Source organism: Solanum lycopersicum, chromosome 3, assembly GCF_036512215.1.
Source record: "Solanum lycopersicum chromosome 3, SLM_r2.1".
NCBI lineage: Eukaryota > Viridiplantae > Streptophyta > Magnoliopsida > Solanales > Solanaceae > Solanum > Solanum lycopersicum.
Window position 1 is genome coordinate 64,586,390 of NC_090802.1, and position 22,714 is coordinate 64,609,103.

Sequence of the window (22,714 nt, forward strand, 5' to 3'; positions counted from 1 at the left end):
AATCCAATTTAATAAATTTAACTCATGTTCCTTACATACTCTATGTATTTTTGTAAAAATTCAAGATTAATTATTATCACTTGAAATCATTCCTTACCTACTCTATGTATTCTTGTAAAAACTCAACATTAATTATTAATACTTGAAATCAAAAGCTTCTAAAATTAATAAATTTTGAATTCATCTTTAAAAATAAAAAATAAGATAAAAACAATGCTAAATGACCAGAAAAATTAATTGGAATATGATCATAAATACAAATATCTATAATATTTTTTTCATTATAAAATAAACTAATTTTTTTATTTTTAATTAAAAATATTTAAAAATATAAAATAACATAAATAAAATACCATTCTAAACAAATTCTAACTAAATTTTCAAGTCAAAATGATTTTTCCATAAAATACCATGGTCAATTCTTGTGTGTGAATGTGATTAAAAATATATCCTAATAGATTATAGAGCAAAGAAAATAAAAATAAAAATTAGCCCCAATCCCCAATGTTACTCCATCTCCTATACCACTATATATACAACCCCTCTCCTCCATCATTTCTCACTTCTCTCATTCCTTAGCTCATCTACCAAAAGTTATTTGGTTTCTATTTTCAACAAAATAGGTCCTAAATTTTTTTTTCTCTTTTGAAATATATAGATAGATCCAAAACTCATGTGAGTTTTTGTTATCTTCATTTTTGGGAAGTATTAGTATAAGATTAGGGTTTTTGTACATATGTTGACTTGATATTATTTTATGTGTTATGGGAGTGGAGCTCCTTGAAGTCCAACAGAAGATCTAACAGGTTAGATTGAGCTGCTGACCTATGGATTCCTCAGCCCTATCTATTTATGATTTCAAACATATAGATAGGTTTGTGGGTTTGCATATGTCAGGAGCTTTATTTTACCCTTTGTTTGATCATTTTTTGGATTGAAGGGAGCTCTACATTCATTTCTTCTTACTAGTTTAATCTATGTTGGTAAATTAATCTACTCATATTATACTTTAGATCTAGTTTCTTAGATTTTATAATCTAGTATGTAGATCTTATTTTCTATTTCTAGCTACTGTTCAAATATACATATATATATGATTTTGGATAAATTTTTAAAATTTTTGATGGTCTGTTTTAATAGATCTGATTTTCCTATTTCAGGCTTCTGAAGAAATGTTGGATTTAGATTTGGGTTTGAAGTGTTTCAGCGCAGCTTTTATCGTTTGTCTAGATTTGAGTTGTGGAAGATAATATTTTAGAAACTGAATTTTTACAGTTGTGTAAATTGGGAAATACTTGTTTGTTTTTTACTTTTTGACTACATTTACAGTTACATTTACGTATTTATTCAAGTGTGTACATATTAGTTTTGTTAAATAAAATAAAGTGAAATTCATTAATTTTATTTTAATCTTTTTTTCATTAGGTTTAAGAGTCTAGGTTATTGATAGCTACTTTCTTGATTCTTGATCTTTGTGCAAATTAAAAGCTACGTTGCATTAATTAATATTGTGACAGGTGTGTGGAAAAAATGTAGCGTACGTTCTTTATTTTGAATCTTATCTCTGGGAAGATATTTTTTATTTTGAAATTTGACTTAAATCTATCATTGCTCCTACATTTAACTTAAAAGATTAAAATAGTTTTTAGGATGAATATAAGATTAAACTTGAGAATTTTATATGAATATATATCAATTATGTTTAAATTATTTGACCGCCAACAGTTTTTAATAAATTCAGTATCTGTTGTAAATGTTCATTTTTATATATTTCGACTTAAACTAATCATTTTTTACTATAAAAAATCGTTTCAATTTCTATTTAGAATGATTAGAAATGAAATAAATATTCACATTGCAGTAAAAATGTTATGTCGCAATGTGGCGAGATTTGTTAAATATTTTAGATGTTAAAAAACAATTATTTGTTAAAATCATGGGCTCTTTATAAAAAAATAATTAATTTGCAATAATTTTATAGTTAATTCATTATAATAATACGACTGAAAATTAGTAGTAATATGTACATTTTTTTTTAACTACTGCAGGAGCTAATATTTATGCAAATACCTAGTTTTATGAAATAATGAACGCCGATAATAAGCAAAATAAGATTAATTAGATCATAAAAACTTGTTTTATTACGAAGAAACAAATGTTGTTTTAACATTCCTTTTGATTTTATATCATTATTAACTAATCTTGACTTCTTTTACAAAAATTTGCACCAAATATTTTTTAACTAAAAGACAAATCTAATATCAATTACTTATCTATCAAACATTAAATACTATTAATAATTGCTTTCCCCGTTTCATAATTTGATAATTTGAAAATAGAATGCCCTACTATTTTCACTTTCAACATATTAAGTAAATCAACTAATTTTTTTTGTTTTTAACCAGTAACATTAATAATATATATTTTTCCCAAATCATTGGTTAAATTTGAAACTATACTACCAAAATATTAATCATGATCTTTTGTCTTGTATGTAGTAATTTTTTAAAACGATTATCTAAATTATTTATCATTTTAAAATTTAATTATTATTTTACCATATTACTCTTTAGTGAAGTACAATAATTGTTTTGAAGATTACACACACTTAAATTATAGAAAACTAACGACGCATAAATAAAGTAGAAATTTAATTAAGTGATGTTAGTATATTTTTTAATAAATGAACGAGGGTATTTAACAAGATTACATAATCTTCCAGACTTCTTAATTAATGTTTGATTATGTAGCGTATAAAAAAAGGGACAAATAATATAATTTAATTAGGAGCAAATACAAATTACTTCTTTTTAGTGGTAGAGTACCTGTCTAAGAGCCTATTTGAATTTATTTAAAAGTCGATTAAATCTATTTTAAGTAACGGTTAGTTTTTAATAGTAATTGACAAAGTTAAGAATAACTTGAATTAAGCTTAAAATGATTTTTTAAAAGTTAATAGTTAAAATTAGATACTTTTCGTCTTTCAACTTGAAAGTTACTGTTATCTCTGTCCACTTTTAATTGTCATGTTGTGCTTTTCAAAAGTCAATTTTACTAATATTTAATATTAAATTAGATTACATTAATTTGATATTTTAAAAGAAAAAAATTCGATATTCAAAAACTATATGAAATATTATAAATTATAATTTTTTGTCTATTAATATGATAAAAATATGTCTTAAAATGTAGGTCAAAGTTCTTATAATTTGACTCTAAAAACGAAACCAATGACAACTAAAAGTAGATGGACGTAGTAAACCATAAGAAAATAAGTGGACGGAGGAGGTAAACCATGACAAATAAAAATTCTTTTTGGCACCAGAATGGTAAAATAACATATTTCACACTGTCATTTTACCTTGAACATTTTTACCCTTTTAATTAAAAAATAAAAAAAGATCAGTTCAATTTAAAATAAAGAGGATATTATATACTTTTTAACTTTCTGGCTAAATTTTAATTGAATTTTCTTACCACGTAGCATTACCCATTTTAAAAAAACTATTTTAGAAAAGCTACATCTTTTAAATTAAAGGCAAACGGGCTCCAAGTCTAACCAGTCCTATGAGCATTGGAACCATATATATTCTCAATCTAAAGGTCACAAATCCTACTTGAATAAGACCACTTTTTTGTCCCTTTTGCTTGATACGTTCCAACTATTTTTCTTTCTAAAAATAAAAGAGTTAAAAGTGGATCCTCTAACTTCTTTTTAAAATTATTCATATTTGGGCATCTTTTGATTCTGCCTAACAGTTGTAATTAGGAGTCCCTCAGGTGCTTCACCACTTGTAATAACGTGATTTACATTATATTACGAACCCCCTTAATCAGAGGTATAAGGTTCGAACCTCCTTAATTGGATTCTTTGCTAGTACTCAATACCGGATGTTAAACAAAAAAAATAAAATAAATGAACATACGAAATGAATAAATTTAATATCAAAATATGTTTACCTGTATAAAAGAGATAATAAATTGAATATTGTTGTTCCTGTTGTGATTTGAAGATAAATTTATCAAGTAAATCCCTTTATACATACGAAATTAAGTTGGTGAGTCTATAGTTTAATGAGTGATTGGAATCTTTTATACATTCGAAATAGGTATCGCCGCCGCTTGCTGACCATTTAAATTATCTTAACCGCTACAGTTACAGCTGCTAAATGGAGAACTTGTTTATGAAATTCTTAATATTAATGAAGATGGAATCTTGAGCAATAAAAAGAAAGAAACAAAAGCGAGTCATCTAATGGTGATATTGGTTCTTCCGCTGAGTTGAAAAAAGTCGTCTTTGAACTAAATTGGGTCTGCTTCCAAGTCGGATCATTCACCAATTACATGTTCATAAATAGAGCTGTTACCAAGATAAGGAAATGAACATGTGCACAAAGAAATGGTCCATACAGAGGGGCAAGGCAATGCGTTTTTCCACACTGGACACATTCCTCACCAGGTTTGTAAAGCAATGCCTAACAGAATATTGCCAACAAAAGACATGGTCAAACCTCATCACACTGACCTAAAGCGAGGACTTCAAACCTTAGAGCAACTTCTCCAGCTTAGTCCAGCAGCAGCAAATCTTCATGATTAATGGACCTACACCTACATATTCCCTTCACAATATTAGTTCCGACAATTCTCACACACATCTTAGAAATTGACAAGAGAAAGAAGGAAGCATGGCCTACAGCCTCTGTGATTAAACATAAACCCCCAGCCAAACCCAATTTTTGTAGTATCATCATCTTCCTCCACGGGGTTTTATAAAACCTTGTCTATGCAACCTGAATTTTGCTAAGGAAATATGATTCCAGGAATTGGTTTTTTCATGTCTGGAAATGGAAAAAAAATGATGGAATTTTTCTTTTTAAAAATTTGTTACATTATTTTATAGGAAATTGAAAAGATCAGAACATTGCAGATCATAGTTTTTTTTGTTCTCTTTTTCTTATCTTCTTTCTCATCTCACACAATTGGCTCTTTAACTTATAGAATTGTAATTTTTTATTTCTATTCTGCACTCCCCGTGTCATACTTTACATTCATCTCAACCATCTAATTCATTCTCCATTTCCTTCAACCTAAATCACCCTTGTACCTCCCCCACTTTTTTATCTGATTGCCCCCTACATGTTTATATCATTGATAACTAATCCAGAGATAGAAACTAAGCATAACATAATAATAGCGAAATCAATACCTCATAATTCTGCATATGGCATTTTGCCATTCTCAACATTAGCCTCCAAATTCCAGCCCCTGCCGTAAAAGAGGTTAATATCTTAAAAGCTAGCCTATTAAAACCATAAAAGGCATCAATGATATGCAATAAAAAACCGACCTCTCTTCAGCCTCCTTCTTCAGTTGTTCTCTGTGGTCTTGTAGTTCCCCACATGCAGATTGGATTTCTATATTTTTCAGACAGAGCTCTTTCCATTGCATGGACAACGCATTGAGCTCATATGCAGTAGTTTGCTGTTATGCAATGGCGAACAGATCAATAAGAACAATGCAAAACACTACAGAAACAGATCAGTAGTGATACAAGATACTTATACCTGATGATATTTCCTTTCCCTGTTTGCTGTTTCTATCATTTCATTCAGTTCAGCAGCTTGTGATTGCATTCTGCAGAAAATTAGTTTGATATCAGCCATGGAAGGGATGCAGAGGAGAAAGGTTGAGCAATCATGCTCTTTTTGTAAGAGGCATAATAATACTGTGCAGAACTGGTTCCAGTTGTGTAAATACAGTGATAAATACTTCTCCCTTTTGAATCAACATTGCACCAGCAGTGAAGAGGGGAAATTGTTTGATCATATCATATTCTTTCCTTAAGTAGCAGTACATTGTTAAGGATGAGATAGCTGAACAATAACAACTACCCCTTTGTCCCAAACAAGTTGGGCTCAGCATCAGTAAATTGTTAAATAAGGATGCCAAAATATGCCATATTAGAGCACCATGAAAAATATAAAATTAGAAAAAGAACCTGGCTAGAAATGCCTCCAGTTGTTGATTGTACAGCTTCCACACATCAGGACCATGCTTTGACATTAGATCCAGATTTTCTAGCCTATAAAATATCAAGGTTAACTTTTGGTTACAGAAGCAATTAGCACAGTTGCGCAAAACAAAAAAAGGGGAAATTTTTTAACCAAAATATATCGAAGGCATGAATGTTTCAGTAGCAAAGTACTAGATGCCTCCATATACAGGTAGGACATAGTGATGTAAAAAACACTTTTCCTGATTAACAAAAGCTAAGTAAAAAGCTTTGGTAACAAAGTGACAAAATTCACATGTCTTCTGTTAGGATATGACCTGCTGAAGCTGATAGTATATAAAGTTCTCCAGAATCCTATTTCATTGAAATATATACAAACACACTCCCCAACACGTGACAAATAGTACTATGTTTCGCCACTCGTCTTGCAGGCTTTTGGATTCGGCATAGAAGCCAAAACAAACATAATGCTTCTTAATAAGAAGTTACTTGAAAAATGCATTATGGAATCACCATATATTAGCTATTCCTTTGAAAAAAGTACTCTTTATCATGCTTCACTGCAACATCTATTTTATTAAACCTTGTAGCCTTACAGACTCCATTTCTTTTGCATTTAAAGATAATTGAGAAACTGATACAAAAAGTTTCTTCCTACCAATAAAGGTTATCAACTATCATGTGCTATATCTAGATTACAGACATATATATACTAATTGTTGGACAAATGCTTTGATCATAGAAAAAGAGAGCTTAAACTGAGAACCATGAGTATATAATTAGCAAAGGGAACTCTCACAAATACCACCTCTATTTTCACCTCTGGATACAGGTAGCCTACCTGATTACTTGATGCTGCAGTAATCGCTGAGCTTTTTGAAGAGATTGTTTCCATGCAGTTTCATCATTGCGTTTGTTCACAGGCGGCACCTCAAGTCCATATCGTGAAGTATCTATTTGTACTGGAGGTTTTCCAGCTCTCACCCGCTCATATTCCCTCGCAAGCATAGGATGATTCTAAAACAAATTCATTCATTAGATGAGCAAAAACCATGGCCACATCAAGCAGTTACCAAATCAACACAATTCAAGACAAAGTAGCAATTGTAATCCTTCAATAAAGCTAATTCTTATGGAAAACATGAGTACTTCAAAAAAAATGGAACCCTAGAATTCACATTGAAAAAAGTTGAAGAGAAGAAGTATAGGCAAGTATAGATTGAAACCTCGAAGTTGAATTTACGAAGAGGAGGGAGGTTTTTGAGGAAATCGGAAGGTTTTTTGGAGCTGCGGCGCATCTCCTCTTCGACCAAACGGTCCACCTCTTCTTTCACATTGGGATCACCGTAGTCGTCATCAATGTACGGCAACGCATCTATCACTTCCGCACTACTAGACACCGCCGGACGATACTCCGGCGGGGCCTCTAGCATCAAAATGTCGCCGTCTTTTGTCGCCATTATTGCTCGGACCTTCTTACCGATGTGTAATAAGCCAGCAGCGAGTATAATAGCCCTGACTGAGGAGGGAGCAATGTTTATTCTTTTTCATTTTATAGGTTATTCTTTTTCTTCCCATTTTACCCTTGTAAATATCCCAAAGTCCCCAATAGGAAATAGAGCATATTTTTTCTTTTATCTTTTTTTTTTTAGTTTCGTTTATTTTTGCTTCTCGATAAATAGATCTTTATTTTTATTTTTAATGTTAAGTTATTTATTTTCCTAATTATTAAAAATATCTAGCACTTTATTTTAGTTGTCATAATATAATTTAATATAACCGTTAATAAAAAAAATATTAAGGAATGTTGTTTGACCAATATATCCCTTAATACTTCTTTAATCTTTATTTATATATATGTCTTTTAATTCTAGAATAATTAATTTCAATGGTAAAGTTGAAAAATTATAATTAATTCTCTTTTAATTGTGTAACACAACTATTTTGTTACAAGTGTTTATAGTATACCTAACAACTAAAAGAAACAGAAGAAATATTAAATAGAAATAATTATATAAAATAACAAACTGTTAATCTAAGTTAAATGTTATAGTCATAGTTTATTTTAATTGTAATTTGCACCGAACTTTTCCTTTTTTGCCATATAATTTGATATATAGCTAGCCATTTTCGGTATACAATTAATCATTTTATACATTTCGACATAAAATGTATAAAATGTGTTTTTATTTGTATAAAATGAGAGAAAAATATATATACAAATACAAATGCAAATATTTTTGCTATAAACTTATAATTATAAAAATACAGATGTTATTATACAAATTATAATATATAAATGAATTAATACAAAACTGAACAATTTTTATAAAATTGGATGTCATACAAATCAAAAGCTTTATATCAAACATAAAATTTGTTATGAAGCGCAATTATGCAAACTATAGTTATAACATACAAATATAATTTTTATGTTTGCTATATATGAAAATTGCTCTATTAAATATCAGTTAATATGAATAGAATGATCTGATATTTTCTGAATGAGCATGTTAAATTCAAAAATGATAAGTAGAAATAAAAAGAGAAAGTAACTTTTATCATTCTTATATTACGGTATTTAAAAAAATAGGAAAAGTCAGGCTATAAAAGAATAGTATTGACATATAAGTCACTTCCAAATGAAAGTATAGATTAGCTAAATATCCTTATAACTCTAAAAAAAAAAAACACTGTAATTACACTCTTTATCATTTCAATTACATTATGAGATCACTCTTCAGTTCCTACGATTTAAAAGTAAGTATATGTTACTTTCTTAATTGATTATATATTTTGATTATCTTGATAGTTTAGGATTTTTGAATAATAAAACTAAACTAAACTACTACGTTTATCTTGTAATTTTAATTTTTTTAGTAGGTGAGGACCATGAAGATACTGGGAAACATTCATCATTAATCTTAAAGCAAGCTGCTAGGTGCCTAATACCTTGTCACAAAGCATAAAAATTCAACTATCATTAATTTCGCCGTCAGTACTGTTCTTGATGACAATAATAACGATTAAACAAAGATATTAGGCAGATTCACTTTATAATATTAAAGTGAGACACGGAAAGTATTCCTCAAATTCATGTAACAACATGTGATAACACTGCTTCTTAGTAGTATTTTTTATTTCTTTAAATTTCGTGTTCAGTCAAACAGTACGGGAGGAGACTATTGTTATTATATATAAAAAGGCTCCTCCTATGACTGAGTATAGCTACTTGAGAAAGCAGAGGAGAGAAGGAAACTGTTTAGTCCAACCCAAGGTGGGGTATTGGAACTGATCTTTGCTGCTGAATCATTGGCTCATGAGCATGTCAAAGAAGATGATTGAACATTCTGGACATGTTCTTGCTCCAATGATGCAGGAGCTGAGCTCGGTTTTTCACCGCCTTTTCTTGGACTGAAGGGTTTCCTTCCCTTCTCTTTAAGCACTGTAAAAATAACCAACTGATCATGAATGGCTGATCAACTCATCAGGAGGAGGTATTTACACAGTCAAGTTCCAGTATACTCAAAATGAAGGTACACTTAATACACAAGTACAATCAAGCAAGCAAGAGAATTCAACAAAGCTTTAAGCTATTAAATTCAGCAGATGAAATAATCACTGTGTGACAAATTTTAATACTCATAAGCAATACTGTGGTAACAGGTAGAATGAAACTTCACCAGAAAATCTTCAGTTTTCTTATTTTTGTCCATATTTTAACCCTTGAAGGAGCTAACAAAATGCTACATGTAATCTTTTACATCCACACCGACCGCTGAAGCTACACAAGAATACAACATGTCCTACACTATGAAGCTGGTGTGCTTGCATATAACAAGGTGAAGAACATTTCAACTTCTGGCATGTTTTGGACAATTTGGATGTATCTGTCCCTATTGGATTCTTCAAGCAGGATGCGACTCATATGAGCAAGTCGTGGTATAAGTTTAGCTAATGGAATACCCAATTTTAAATTGGTTTCTCCACACAGGACCTTTATGTCTTCCATCATCACATCCACCACTGTTTTGAGTGACATATCCAGAATATTCTCAAATTCAGAGCTGCACAACAAAAGGATAAGTAATCAACCAACAGAATTGCCAAAGGAATAAATATTAGAAACAAATACTTAAAAAGTTTGTCAATATTGAATACTGTCAGGCATCAATTTAGAGGTAAAGAATGAAGACATGCTTTATCTGCTGCGTTCAGTTCTAAACTTATCTTTACAACGAACACAGCACTCAGTCCCTTTAATTTTTTTATTTGCATTTTAAAACTATATTCCCTCTTTTATTTTTTGGTGGGAGTAGGAAGTTCAGTCACTTGTGCTCAAAGCAGCATGAAAAGGTGAAAATAGTTCCATTATGTGCTACAAAGCAACAAAAGATGTCAAAGTTTGGGTTTTCAGCGTGATATCGATAAAGTCTCAATGTGCACATAGTTGTTTCACATTCCAGATTAATATTCCCCTAGTACCTCAAGCTTTATAAAATTTGTATCTCAATATACTGAAGAACTAGTACCAAGCTGAATCTTTATTAGCAACACGATGGGAAAAGCAAACAAAAGTACCTTGACAAAACGGCCTGTGCCTCCAGCATAAGTTGTTCAAATTTGGATGCAGGTGAAGGTTCTGTTCTATCACTGCTAGAGGTAGCAGCAGAGTTATATAGTTTAGAGTGCTCTGGCATTAAAAAGCCCATCCAGTGATGAGGGCTTCCCATGCTCAGAAAGGCGGCCAATATCTGCAGAATGGTATCATGAAGTACAGTTGTGTTGAAGAAATCCTTCAACTGTTTTCTGCAAACCAAAAGATCAGTAATTTTTGTAAGACACATTTTGGCAAGATATAGATAATTTCAAATAAAAAAATTATATGACATATGCAATGCTATGGTTTAAGAAGGTCAATCAACTGCCATCCATCCACTAAATATGTTCAATTCCAAGAGGAAAATGTTCCAACACATTGCGCCTTCCAAATAGCATGTGGTTTTGTACCATACATCGATTTAGAGACATTTTCTTAGTGAACACCCACAGACCCTGCATGGTCCTATGCATGGTTATATGACCTAGGAATGCACGTGCATGGTTTCTTTGCTTGGGGCTTCATATGCAGGTTAAAGGTTTGATTACCCTGTATACTGAGGGGGGATTATTTGACCCTTTTCATTGTCCATTGGATTAGAAGGTTGGTTATAAATAATCACATTTTGATAGCTCAAAAGACTCCTTGCTCAATAGTTAGTGTTTTTATGTCGATTGGCTTCCAACTAGTCATCCATTTATAGGCAGCTATAAAAGAAAAAAAGAGGGTGGTGCATCTAACTTCTACCCTCTTACATGGTAAAACTACAAAAGAAATATAATGTAGAAGAATTAACACACAAGCTATGTGATCTACTGTTTGCACCAATGATTCAGGATGTGGTTCCCAGATCGTAAAATTTAGGTATTTTGAATCTGTTGTCAATCTCTCGTTTCTCTCTATCTAGGTGTGCGTGTGTACATATTAATCTAAAATTTTATAAGAACTTCATTGCTGTCTGATGGAAATTCCATGCTTTTTAAACATACATAAGTTTGATTCTTCAAACTTTCGCAGGCAATTGTTCTGGAATTGAGCAGTTTTGTTCCGAAATTTTTTACCTTTTGACTCTCTTTCGTTTACTTTTTTTTCACAAACCCAATGTGTATTATCCCTCTCTCCCATGACCTTTTTGTTAATGCATAACAAACGCTCAAACTTGGCCTCAGCTGGTAAGTAAACACTAACTTTGAGCCTGAACATCTAGACACCAAAACTCGGTCTAAACTGGCAACTAAACAATCCAACTCGTCCTCATTATGTCTTGTGAACACTCAACGCTGTGATTAATTGGGGGTGTCTAGATTATAATTTGTAAGTTGGAGCATACGACTGACAGTCTGACACAAAGCAGACAATGACACATTGGAGACGAGTTGAAGTGTCTAGATGTGCATACTTAAAGTTGGGAGTGTTCACTTGCCAGTTGAGACCAAGTTTGAGCAATTGTTTATGTATTATGCCTTTATTTTCTCCCTCATCTTATCATCATTTCCAGCCTACAATAGTTACACATCAATGACAGAATTTCAATCTCCACCTTGTTGCACTCCAGCAGATATTCACAAATCATCACCGCAATATGTTGAGCATTAATTTTTTCCAACCTCTTGTATCATGCCCATCTTGATTTTATCCTCATTAGAAATCAATTATCATAAGTAATATCAAACTTTAAAGTATGGCTACACAATGATGGCAAAAGAAAAAGGTTTTCTCTTTTACAAGGACAGCAAAAGAAAAACATTGCGATTGAAATTTACAAAAAAAGGGCCTATGGCTTTAATCATTTGACTCTTTAATGCGTAAGTTTTCATTATATAGGTTTGGCCCTGATAAGTTTCACTGCAACTGAATATTGAAACAAATGGAAAAGCGCGCGGGGGGGGGGGGTCATTAAAATGGAAACGAACCAAGCGACCCACTAAACTCTAGATGCACATTTCAACTTCCGAGAGGAAAAGAAAAAAGTAAGAGCCTACCCTTTAAGAACTTCAGATGTTGCAGTTTCAAAACATGAAGTCAAGGCAGGCAGGCCAACATTGGTAAGATAGTCTGCACTGGCTAGAAACTGCTGCTCGTCATCCCTGTCAATTAGATCAGCTTCATCCTGGAATTAAAAAAATTCAAGATGTTTTGGCCAAAAGACTAGTATCAATTGCACTTCCAATAAGCAACAAAAACTGAGGCTAACTACCACCAGTTGGATCAGCATTAACATAGAGTAAGCAAAAAATTGCATAATCACCTAAGAAATAGGTTCAGATGAAAATTCCACTCATACACTCCCATTTACATTCGATAAAGGATTCAACTTCCATTTTGTTTCTTTTTCCTTGTTACAGAACCCACTTCTTCTTATCTTTTTATTGTGTCACTTCCATTCCTTTAGGTGACTTCCAGGGTTTATAAGATTGTCTCTTCATATTACTTCTCCTATCTTTCACCTTTCGTGCTTTCCTCCCACAATCAGCAAATCCTTGTCATGGCAATTCACTCATTCATTCTTCTTTGGTTTTCTTAGAAAGATCTGGAAACCAACTTCACTATTGGCTTCTCCATCTTATATCTCACTTCTAACTAAGAGGAATATCTAGCCTTGTGACTATAAGTAAGATACTATTCTCTATTCACAGAACGATGGAGCTTCATACTAGACCTAATTGTTGCCTAACTTTTCAAGTCAAGTCATTTTTAATGACATAACTTGTAAAAGCCCAATACCACATAACAGCGGTAATTTTCCAGAACTCCCAGAGCTGCAATACAATCAAGAAACAGAAAGAACAGCCGCGCAGAACTTGAATCAAATTGCCCATGCAGAGGAGGAGATGGTAAACATGGCCGGGGAATCAATTATCGAATCTCAACGCCAACTAATAGAGATAGATGATAATGAACTAAGGGGGGAGATTTCATAAAAGGAGGCTAATGGTTCGATCACTCTCATGAAGGACTGGGAGATTGAGGAACCAGAACCGCTGCAAATTCAACAGCAAGAAGAAAAAAGGAATAAGGAGAGGGAGACTTCAAACTGGGTGCAACAAAACTTGATCAAGCTGGGTAAAGTTTTGGGAGTTGATTTCCAGGGCCATGAAGAGGAGGTCTTGGAGTTACTACTTCAAGTAGACATTTCAAGACAAGCCAGAAGAATGGAAGTAGAGGTTGTATGCAAGAAAAAAAGATGCAGAGGTTCTCAAGAGTTAAAAAGATTAGTAAGCTTTGATGTGAAATTTAAAAATAGTGGAAACAGGGGTATGGGGAGAAACTTGCTCATTAGTGATAGATGAAGTTTAAATTGGTTTCATGGAATGTAAGGGGACTGAATAATAAGGATAAGAGAAGATTAGTAAAAGTGTTATGGGGATGGAATGCAGACATCATTTGTTTGCAAGAAACTAAGTTAGAGGGGGATGTGATGGAGGAGGTTAGGGTAAATTTGGGGAGGAAGATGGGTTAAATATGCATGTTTGGAAGCTAGTGGCATTAGAGGGGGGAATTTTAATGTTGTGGGACAGTAGAGTGTGGAAGGGAAATATTTTGAGACTGGCATCTACATTATAACTTGCAAATTTGAAGCTCAACTTCAAAACTTCAGTTGTCAACTGTTATGTAGAAAGAAGGCTTGTTTGGGAGGAAAAAGGGGCGATAAGGGGTTTAATAGAAGGGCCCTGGGCTGTGTGTGGAGATTTCAATATGGTGAGGTTCATCTGAGAAGAGAAACTGTTTGAGAAGAACAAAAGACATGATAGAATTTTCAGATTTCATAGAAGATTTGAAGTTGCTTGACATTCAACAAGAGGATGTCCAGTATACTTGTTCAAAGGAGACAATCCAGACATTGCCTCCAGAATTGATAGGATTTTGATATCAAAAGAATGGGATGAAAGCTTCAACAACATCAAACAGATAGCTTTACAAAGGCTCGGATCAGACCACACTCCTATTGCATTGCTGGGGGAGTGTGGAACCAAAACAAAAATTATAAGGGTTCACAAACAGAATCACAGAATGGCGGGACACTTTCAGCTTCTCTAGGAGACCGAATTTCATACTTGCTTCAAAACTTAAGGCATTAAAAGAAAAGCTTTAGGAGTGATCAAGCGAACCTGGGAGCTAAAAGGATGAACTTACTCAAAGAGCTGGCTGTTTTTGACGAAGTTATAAACGGTAGAGCACTAACAGAGGATGAGCCGATGAGGTAACAAGGAAGAATTCTAGATTACTAGAGTTCGAGGAATTGCTCAAATATGAAGGAATTTCACGGAGACAAAAATCAAGATCATTATGGTTAAAAGAGGGGACAAGAACACTAAGTTCTTCCACAAAATGCCAATGCACACAAGAGGTACAACAACATTGATGAACTAGTAATCCAAGGAGAACTAAACCAAGATTCTGCAAGAATCGAAGGAGAGATAGTAGACTTCTACAAGAAGCTATATACTGAGACTACTAACTACTAACTAGAGACCAGCCTATACTGATGCTAATTGCCCGGGGTTAACAGAGAAGGAAAAGGAGAATGTGCAGAGGAACTTTGAGGAGAGTGAAATCCTAAAATGTCTGCAAATGTGTGCAATTGATAAATCACCTGGGCTTGATGGATTCACCATGGGTTTTTTCTTACAATGTTGGGAGGCGGTAAAGGAGGACATCATGAAAGCTTTCCAGAACTTCTATGAGCAAAAAATATTTGAAAGAAGTTTGAATGCAACATTTATTACTCTCATCCCAAAGAAAAAGGGTGCTAAGGAATTGAGAGATTTCAGACCCATCAGCTTAATAGGCAGCATTTACAAGCTTTTTGCTAAAGTTCTGACAGAGAGAATGAAAGGAGTAATGGCTAATTTTGTGGATAGCTAATGAGGCAGTGGATCCCAGACAAAAGCAAAAGAAACCAGAAATACTTTGTAAGATAGACCTGGAGAAAGCCTATGACCATGTTAATTGGGAATATCTTTTAAACACAATGGGGAGATTGGGATTTGGGAGGAACTGGATCCAATGTATGAGACATCACCACTGTGAGATTCTCAGTACTTATGAATGGATCCCCTGTTGGTTTCTTTAGTGCAGAGAGGGGACTTAGGCAGCGAGACCCTTTGTCTCCTTTCCTTTTCGTACTTGCTATGGAAGGGCTAAACAGTATGATCAAATCAGCTAAAGTGAGGGGATGTCTCAAGAGGTTTTGAGTCGGCAGACCTGAAGTTGATAATGTGGAAATTACCCATCTACAATTGCATATAACACATTGATATTATGTGATGCTAATGAAGGCCAACTAAAGATGTTGAGGCCGAGGCCTTGAGGTGATCCTAGTGTTGTTTAAAGGGTTCTCTGGTCTACACATTAACTGGAGGAAAAGCCACCTCTATCCAATTTTTTTTTTTGAGAATTAGTAAACATTGTATTCTTCAGCATTAAGGATATGCTGGGGGGCCTTTAATAAATCAGGAAAAAAAAAACAAAAAGCATAATACCTTCAAGGAACCTAAGAATTCTAAGAGTTGATCAAAAAGTTGATCTAAATCCTCTAATCCTATCTCTTTACACCAAAAATATAGAGATACAATGCAATTCCACTTAACCTTATGAATGGAATTGGATATATCTTCAAAAAATTCCTACTATTCCTCTCCTTCCACACTGTCCACCAAATACAATGTGGAATCAAATTCCACCAGTTTTTTTGTCTCTTGCTATCTCCTCTCCTGATCCAACAACTAAGTAAATCAACTGCATGTTTGGCCATAGTCCATTTCACTTCTAAATAGTTGAGAAACACGGACCATAGGTGACTGTTAATTTCTTCTGTCTTCCCACATAAAGAGCACCACAGAATTATGATCTTTTTTTCTTCCTCAAGACTTCATGTGTTAAGCATGCCTTTCTAATGACCAGCCTAGTAAAGCATTTAACTTTTGGTGGTGCTGCATCCCTCCAGATATTTTTCCATGAACTCTGGTATCCAATTAATGAAGTACAGAACATGGAAGCTTAAAATGTTGTGTTCTGGGAGGGGAAGTTGGAGCACTACCTACATCATATCTTGGGATGCCTTTGGGGGCCAAATCTCAGTCATGAAATCTGGAACAATGTGATTGAAAAAGGTGAAATGAAGTTAGCAAGATGGAAATTACAATATCTCTCCAGGGGTTGCAGGTTGACCTTGATTAATTCTATTCTTGATTCACTACCGACCTATATGATGCCAGAATTCCCAATTCCTAAAAGTGTAGTCACTAGGTTGGATAAAGACAGAAGGAAATTTTTTGTCAAGGAAACAGTGAGAGGAAGGCTACAACTTGGTTAGATGGGATTGATGTGATAGTGGGAAAGAAGCATGGAGGCCTCGAAATAAGGAATTTGATGAATCAAAGCAAAGCCCTTATGATAAAATGGTTGTGGAAGTTCAATAATGAAGAGCAGTCCTACTGGAAGGAAGTCATTAAAGCAAAATATGAAGAGGTAGATAATTGGATGAGCAAAGAAGTGACTACACCATATGGTTAGTGTATTGAGATCCATTAAATCTATGTGGTCTGAGTTTAAGGCTAACAAAAAGATCAAAGTGAGGAATGAAGAGAAACAAAATTTTGGAAAGATGCTTGTCATGAGGCAGGTAGGCTAGAGGTCTTGTATCCTGATATATATTCTCTAGTATCTCACCAACAGAAGACTAGACCATAGTAGATCACTAAACTCCTCAAGGGTGGAACTTCATCTTTAGAAGACAATTAAATGATTGGGAGATTCAAAGGGTAGCAGATTTTTTCAACACCATTCAGCAATTTAATGGACTGGAAGGAGGTCAAGACATTTTGGTGGAAAGGAAATCGAAAGGGCAGCTTTGAGGTGGGTTGAGCATACAATAGGTTGAACCACACCAATCAACCTCAAAGTCACTGGCCATGGAGAGGAATCCGGAAGTCAAAAATTCCACTCAAAGTAGCATGTTTTGTCTGGTTGTTAGCCCAGGAGGTTGTACTGACTCAAGACAACTTAAAGAAAAGGGGATACCCATTATGTTTTAGATGTTTCTTTTGTGGAGAAGCTACTTAACCATCTCTTTCTACATTGGAAGATCACAAGCCAACTATGGATGTTATTCCCGAGTCTTAAGGGCACCTGCCAAGATCACAGAAGCAATCCAGAGTTGGGAGGAAGCAGGAAAGCAATCCAAGAATAAAGACAGATGGATAATTGTCCCAGCTAGTATATGGTGGGCAATATGGAAGGGAAGGAACTCTAGAGCTTTTGATAGTGTTGAGAACAGTATGCAAAAATTCAAACTAAATTGTCTTATGCTACTATGTTTTTGGTGTAATCAATTATACTCAAATGATACAATCTCCATAATTGATGAACTAGACTCAATTTAGTAAAAGATAGTAGGATTTGAAGTACATGTTGTAAATACAAATCAGTACTAGTACTGACTTTTGAGGAATAGACAAAGTTACCATTTCAAAAAAACAATTGTTGTAGAACCTTCAAGCACTGGAAACAACTCAGCTGCCAAGGTTTTTCCTATCTTCTCTGGTTGGTTCTCAAAGGATACTCACTCCAGGCTAGGAAAGATTGAGAACTACATTTGCTTTCTTGTTCAGATTGAGAAAAGTACGGCAAAGCATGGAAAAATATGGTATCACTGGTGCCATCCAGCTTTCTAGGCTTGGCATTTCGTTGTATATAAAGCTGATCTCCAGCTTCATCAAAGCTAGCAGATCGCCCTGAACCGAGCAATATTGGAGACCACCTTAATAATTTATCATAATTAGGCTCCCATTTAATGTACGTATGTCATGTAGTTTCTGTTCTTGTACCTCTGTCGTCCTCATCCCTTTCCCTGGACACTTCTTGAATTTCTTTTGGTATCCTTGGTACAACACATCCAGATAGTCATCACAAGTCTTCCCCTTTATGGGACAAGATTATTTCGAATGCAAAGAAGTGCCAGAGAATACCAATGTCGTCTACTCAAAAGAAGAAGAATCCTATTCTGTCTTCCTAATGAAAAACAATAAAGATACAGAGAGGTAAGTGAATAAGGGGGTATTATGTCTTCTTTCATTATTGACTAAATACTTTATTTGTTAAACTTCTAAGACAATAATATTGAAATTCCTTTATCATGCCCACATGATTGCCCAAGGTCGAGTTTCCTCTCTTACTGCCCTACTCTTCTATTCTTCTTGGATAAAAAAGGCAAGTCACTTGGCACCAAATTGGTGTTAAGACATACAAGAGTCGGTAATCCTATTGTACGAAAAAAGAAGATGAGGATATCTTCAATAAAGGTCCTATTCCCGTAAAGATCTATGAAATCTAACATTCTATTTTCATCCTTCACATTCTGTAGTTTTCATCAAAATCCATAAACATTGTAGTTAAGTTGTTGTCCACTTTCTTCCCTTCAAAACATCCCACATTTCATTCCTTCCATATATTCCAGCATATACATGCAGGGATGGTACAACAAATCTTCTTTAATGGTTTACTAACCCCCTGCACTTCCAACAACTCAGTTTTTGACTGTTTATGGAAAAACAGTGGTCATCTTGAAAACCCGAAAGAACAATGTCTAAATCTTTCTAGCTAACGAGCAATGCAAGAAATAGGTGGCTGCAACTTTCCATTTTTTTGTTACTCATGAAATATCTACTGCACAAAAACACACTCTTTATGTAGGATGTTGAAGGGATGCATCATGAACCACAAATTACATGAAACAGTTAACATTATAAGGGGCTTTAGACTTCCGGGCCAAAGGCGGATCCAGGAATTTAAGACCATGGGTGCACCACAGCATAATACTTCCTAGGTCCCAATTAATATGGCATCTTTTCCTTTCTAGTTTATTCCAAAAAGAATGACACATTTTCATGATCTACTTACCTTCTCAAGGAAAAACGAACAGAAACTCTTCCTTAATTAAATAACTTATAAGTCACACAAATATCTAAGATTTATTTTAGACTACAAGTTCCAAACGTCTTCATCTTTACTTAAAATTTGTGTCAAGTCAAATGGGGGTGGGGGTAATAAATTTGTTACTTTATACAAAACAAACAATTATATACACAACGTGCATAAGCAAACAATACAAGTCCAAGCATCATGAGAAAAAATCCATCTTAAAAGTTGAAGGATCTTCAACTCATCTTCTATCCCTCTCATTCAACTCTCTATAAGCTATAATTTTTCTAATTTTGTCTACATGTATGACCTTATATTCAATTGTATTTGTACAACATTTATCAAGGGTATGATGCGCCTTACATTCACTCTCATGCAATATTGTTGGTCTCAAAACCATTTTGAAGAGATCTTTTATAAGGACCATATTGTAGAATATATTTTTAACTTAGTAGGTATCTTCTCATCACATAGAACTCTAAGAATATTCTTGATTTTAAAAAAATAAAGGAATTACTAAAAGAGTTGAGAATTGTTGTCAACAATATGCCGCAGATTAATTAAAGCTCTGCAAGATACATTATCAATACATAGCAAAGAGATTCATTAACCGTCTGACTAATTCATTTTCACACAGAATATCCAATATACAACCACATAGATGTGGGGAATCAAATCATCTAGAGGCAATACTTATAACTTCAACAGATTCTAGATAGAACAATCAATACAAATGCAAGATATAATCATACTCATGTCAAGTAAAAAGAGGCAGTTCTTACAAGTTGAATAGAGCTTCCAAGGCCACGCGCAGTATCAATATAAAGATGTCTCCCTAATATATTGACTTGAACTCTAATGTATAAGCTTAGCATTGTGGTCGCCCAAAGAGACAACACAATTCTGGTAAAATCTGGATAGGCACGAGATACAACATCATAAGCTAACACCACTACAGAATACTAAAGCAAACTATATGGGTGCATAAGTCCATACTTGAAATTTTAAGTCTGTCCCACAGCTCCAGCTTCTCCGCAGCAGTTAGAGAATTTGGTTCGTCTTTCCCTTTCATCAGCCTCTCCATCAAGTGTGTGAGGTCCAAGTCTTCTTCTATTCGACTACTTAAATGTCGCATTACATGGGGCAATGTCGTTGAATCGGCGATTGTCTGAATTTTCCCGAAGTGTTCCTTGATCCTACAGATGAGAGACAAATAACTCTGAGCATAATATCATATCATCCACCAAACATGATGAAAAGGAAAGAGTACACCTTTACAGGAAAATAAACATTAAAAAGAGAAAATCTTTACTGGGATCTAATGAGTTCATCATTTCTCTTCTCATCTGCAAGTTCCCTCTCAAGATCAGAGAGTCGCCGCTTGTGTCCTTCATACAGCTTATACAAAAGGTAGCCACTTCCAAGAACTCCAAATGTAACATATACCTTCCTCTTATGCCTTCTCCAAAATTCCCTGACCCAATAAAACCAGCGTCAGAAAAGGACAAAACCCTGAAACAACAATACCACAACAGTTGCCTCTTCTAATCAATCAAATTACCTACCACTACACACTCTCAAATCATACATCTCACATGAACAACCAATTTGCAATTACAAAATACTTCTCAAAAAACAGCACAAAAAAAAAAGGAATCTTGAACTGCGACAAAGCAAAAGGTATAGAACAAAAGCTTCACTGCACGTACAATTTCATACCCAAATTGATATTTTACTTGTAAAAAGTGAGGGATAGAATTTACAAACCACATCCAATCCAAATACAAGTTGCTCAGGTTATTGTGTGTTTATGTCGCCGGACGCCGGCCTGGATTTTGGCCGGAATTTTAATTTACTTTCCCGGCAATATCGTCGGAGGCTACCGTGGAAGAATTGCTTTAGGTAGTGATGGCCACTTCCGACTTTGAACCTTGCAATTACTAAAAGTAGATGTGCTGGTTTATTTTAGACATTCAATAAAAATTATATAATATGATTGACATTAATATTATATTATTCTATACAAGGAATTGCAATAATTACATACACTGTCCCTCAAGTTTCTCTAGATTCCGCTTATCCCCAGGGTCACGTTTGCAGCCCTAAAACCATGAATAAACTTCCGTCTTTTTTAATCACGAAATCTTTAGTTAAAGATAAAAAGACGTATAATAAACCTTAGTTTCTCTTATAATTTGTTATTGTTAGATTTGTATTTTTAAAGTCAATTTCCTTTATCAATTAGATTCGTGTACATTAGATTTTTTTAAATATATCATGTTCAAAATAATAATATAAAAAAGTATAATTTTAATTTTTAAACCTCGAACCAATTAAAACAGAAAGAAGTCACATTTATATACCTACCAATTGTTTTTTAGTTTCTCACTAAAAACTCAAGTATTCCCATGAATTTATAATTAAAGTCAAGTTCTTCCATTATTCATTCTTAATTGGAATCATTTCTATTTGGAATTGTTAAGACTAGTTACCTTAATTTTCATATGTCCTGATGCATACGTAACACGTATCACAATTCAAAAATTAAGATCACGATGGACACACTCTCAGAACCCTAAAATTGATGTTTAAGTCGAAAAAACAACACATTGGATACTTCTACAAGAAAGTCACCAAATATAGAGATCCAAAAAACAAGGTCTAACCCCTACTTTTGTTATCTCATCCTAGCTAAGCTAATCTTCGTAGTGGTTTTAAAAATCATTTCCCATTATTCTTTTGGTTAAAAAAATAATTAGATGAAGAAAATGTTCCTTGTTTCAAGAAGAGACAAACAAATACGAAAATCATATAGCAGATGAGAAACATCTCATTTTTGTCGATATATATGATTTCTGTAACCTAATCTAACCCTTGCATATGACATTATTACAGTTTGAATCAATTTTTCTATCAAACCATGAGCACCAGTCAATTGTGTATGAACAAACCAAACAACACACAATAATGCATGAAAAAATAATGGACAAAGCATATCCATCAATACTTTCGTGCTCAAATGGTCTCGAAAATAATACCAATGACAAAACCAATTTAGGTTCCCCTTCACGATAACTTGAAGTTTTCACAACTTCACATTCTATGCTGCTTAACTGAAAAACTTGTAAAACCTAGGAAAAGAGAGGGTAACAATAACTTCACTAGTAGGACAATGAATA

General features: G+C 33.7%; 2 protein-coding genes, 2 long non-coding RNA genes and 1 other non-coding gene across 6 annotated transcripts; 3 read left to right on the forward strand and 2 right to left on the reverse strand.

Moving 5' to 3' along the window:
• Window positions 1–536: 536 nt before the first annotated feature.
• Window positions 537–1,399, forward strand: LOC101264197 (uncharacterized). Its single transcript, XR_182589.5, has 2 exons — window positions 537–675; window positions 1,161–1,399. It is a non-coding gene; the product is annotated as an uncharacterized lncRNA (long non-coding RNA).
• Window positions 1,400–4,281: 2,882 nt separating this feature from the next.
• On the reverse strand, window positions 4,282–7,548 carry LOC101253172 (pre-mRNA-splicing factor SPF27 homolog). The gene is made up of 7 exons (XM_004235753.5): window positions 7,240–7,548; window positions 6,855–7,030; window positions 5,999–6,082; window positions 5,565–5,634; window positions 5,348–5,481; window positions 5,207–5,265; window positions 4,282–4,608 (listed from the first exon to the last, which is right to left on the reverse strand). Exons 1-6 carry the CDS (start codon window positions 7,471–7,473, stop codon window positions 5,208–5,210), a joined length of 756 nt encoding a protein of 251 aa, XP_004235801.1. The 5' UTR covers window positions 7,474–7,548; the 3' UTR covers window positions 4,282–4,608; window position 5,207.
• Window positions 7,549–8,671: 1,123 nt separating this feature from the next.
• LOC138347320 (uncharacterized) lies at window positions 8,672–10,476 on the forward strand. The gene is made up of 2 exons (XR_011220177.1): window positions 8,672–8,773; window positions 8,894–10,476. It is a non-coding gene; the product is annotated as an uncharacterized lncRNA (long non-coding RNA).
• MIR319d (microRNA MIR319d) lies at window positions 9,261–9,448 on the forward strand. Its single transcript, NR_161756.1, has one exon. It is a non-coding gene; the product is annotated as a microRNA MIR319d (primary transcript).
• On the reverse strand, window positions 9,590–21,702 carry LOC101251367 (peroxisome biogenesis protein 3-2). Of its 2 annotated transcripts, XM_004235747.4 has the most exons (8): window positions 21,583–21,702; window positions 21,303–21,475; window positions 20,848–21,009; window positions 20,532–20,731; window positions 20,318–20,448; window positions 12,596–12,723; window positions 10,595–10,822; window positions 9,590–10,080 (listed from the first exon to the last, which is right to left on the reverse strand). In XM_004235747.4, the coding sequence occupies exons 2-8, from the start codon at window positions 21,305–21,307 to the stop codon at window positions 9,825–9,827; spliced, it is 1,110 nt and encodes a 369-aa protein (XP_004235795.1). In that variant the 5' UTR covers window positions 21,308–21,475; window positions 21,583–21,702; the 3' UTR covers window positions 9,590–9,824. The 2 variants fall into 2 exon arrangements, with proteins under 2 accessions (XP_004235795.1, XP_069151483.1); XM_069295382.1 differs by lacking the exon at window positions 21,583–21,702 and having other exon boundaries at window positions 21,303–21,550.
• Between the last annotated feature and the right edge of the window lie 1,012 nt (window positions 21,703–22,714).

Bases quoted from the DNA above. Each gene is read 5' to 3' on its own strand.
- LOC101251367 (XM_004235747.4), bottom strand. The intron at 20,449-20,531 runs GTATGGACTTAT...GTGCCTATCCAG, and splicing joins GGACAGACTTAAAATTTCAA to ATTTTACCAGAATTGTGTTG. The intron at 12,724-20,317 runs GTAAGAACTGCC...TTTTAATTCCAG, and splicing joins TTGGAAGCTCTATTCAACTT to GATGAAGCTGATCTAATTGA.
- LOC101253172 (XM_004235753.5), bottom strand. From the start codon at position 7,473: ATGGCGACAAAAGACGGCGACATTTTGATGCTAGAGGCCCCGCCGGAG. The intron at 7,031-7,239 runs GTTTCAATCTAT...AATTTGTTTTAG, and splicing joins TTCGTAAATTCAACTTCGAG to AATCATCCTATGCTTGCGAG. The intron at 5,635-5,998 runs GTTCTTTTTCTA...AATTTTCTGCAG, and splicing joins CTGGAGGCATTTCTAGCCAG to AATGCAATCACAAGCTGCTG.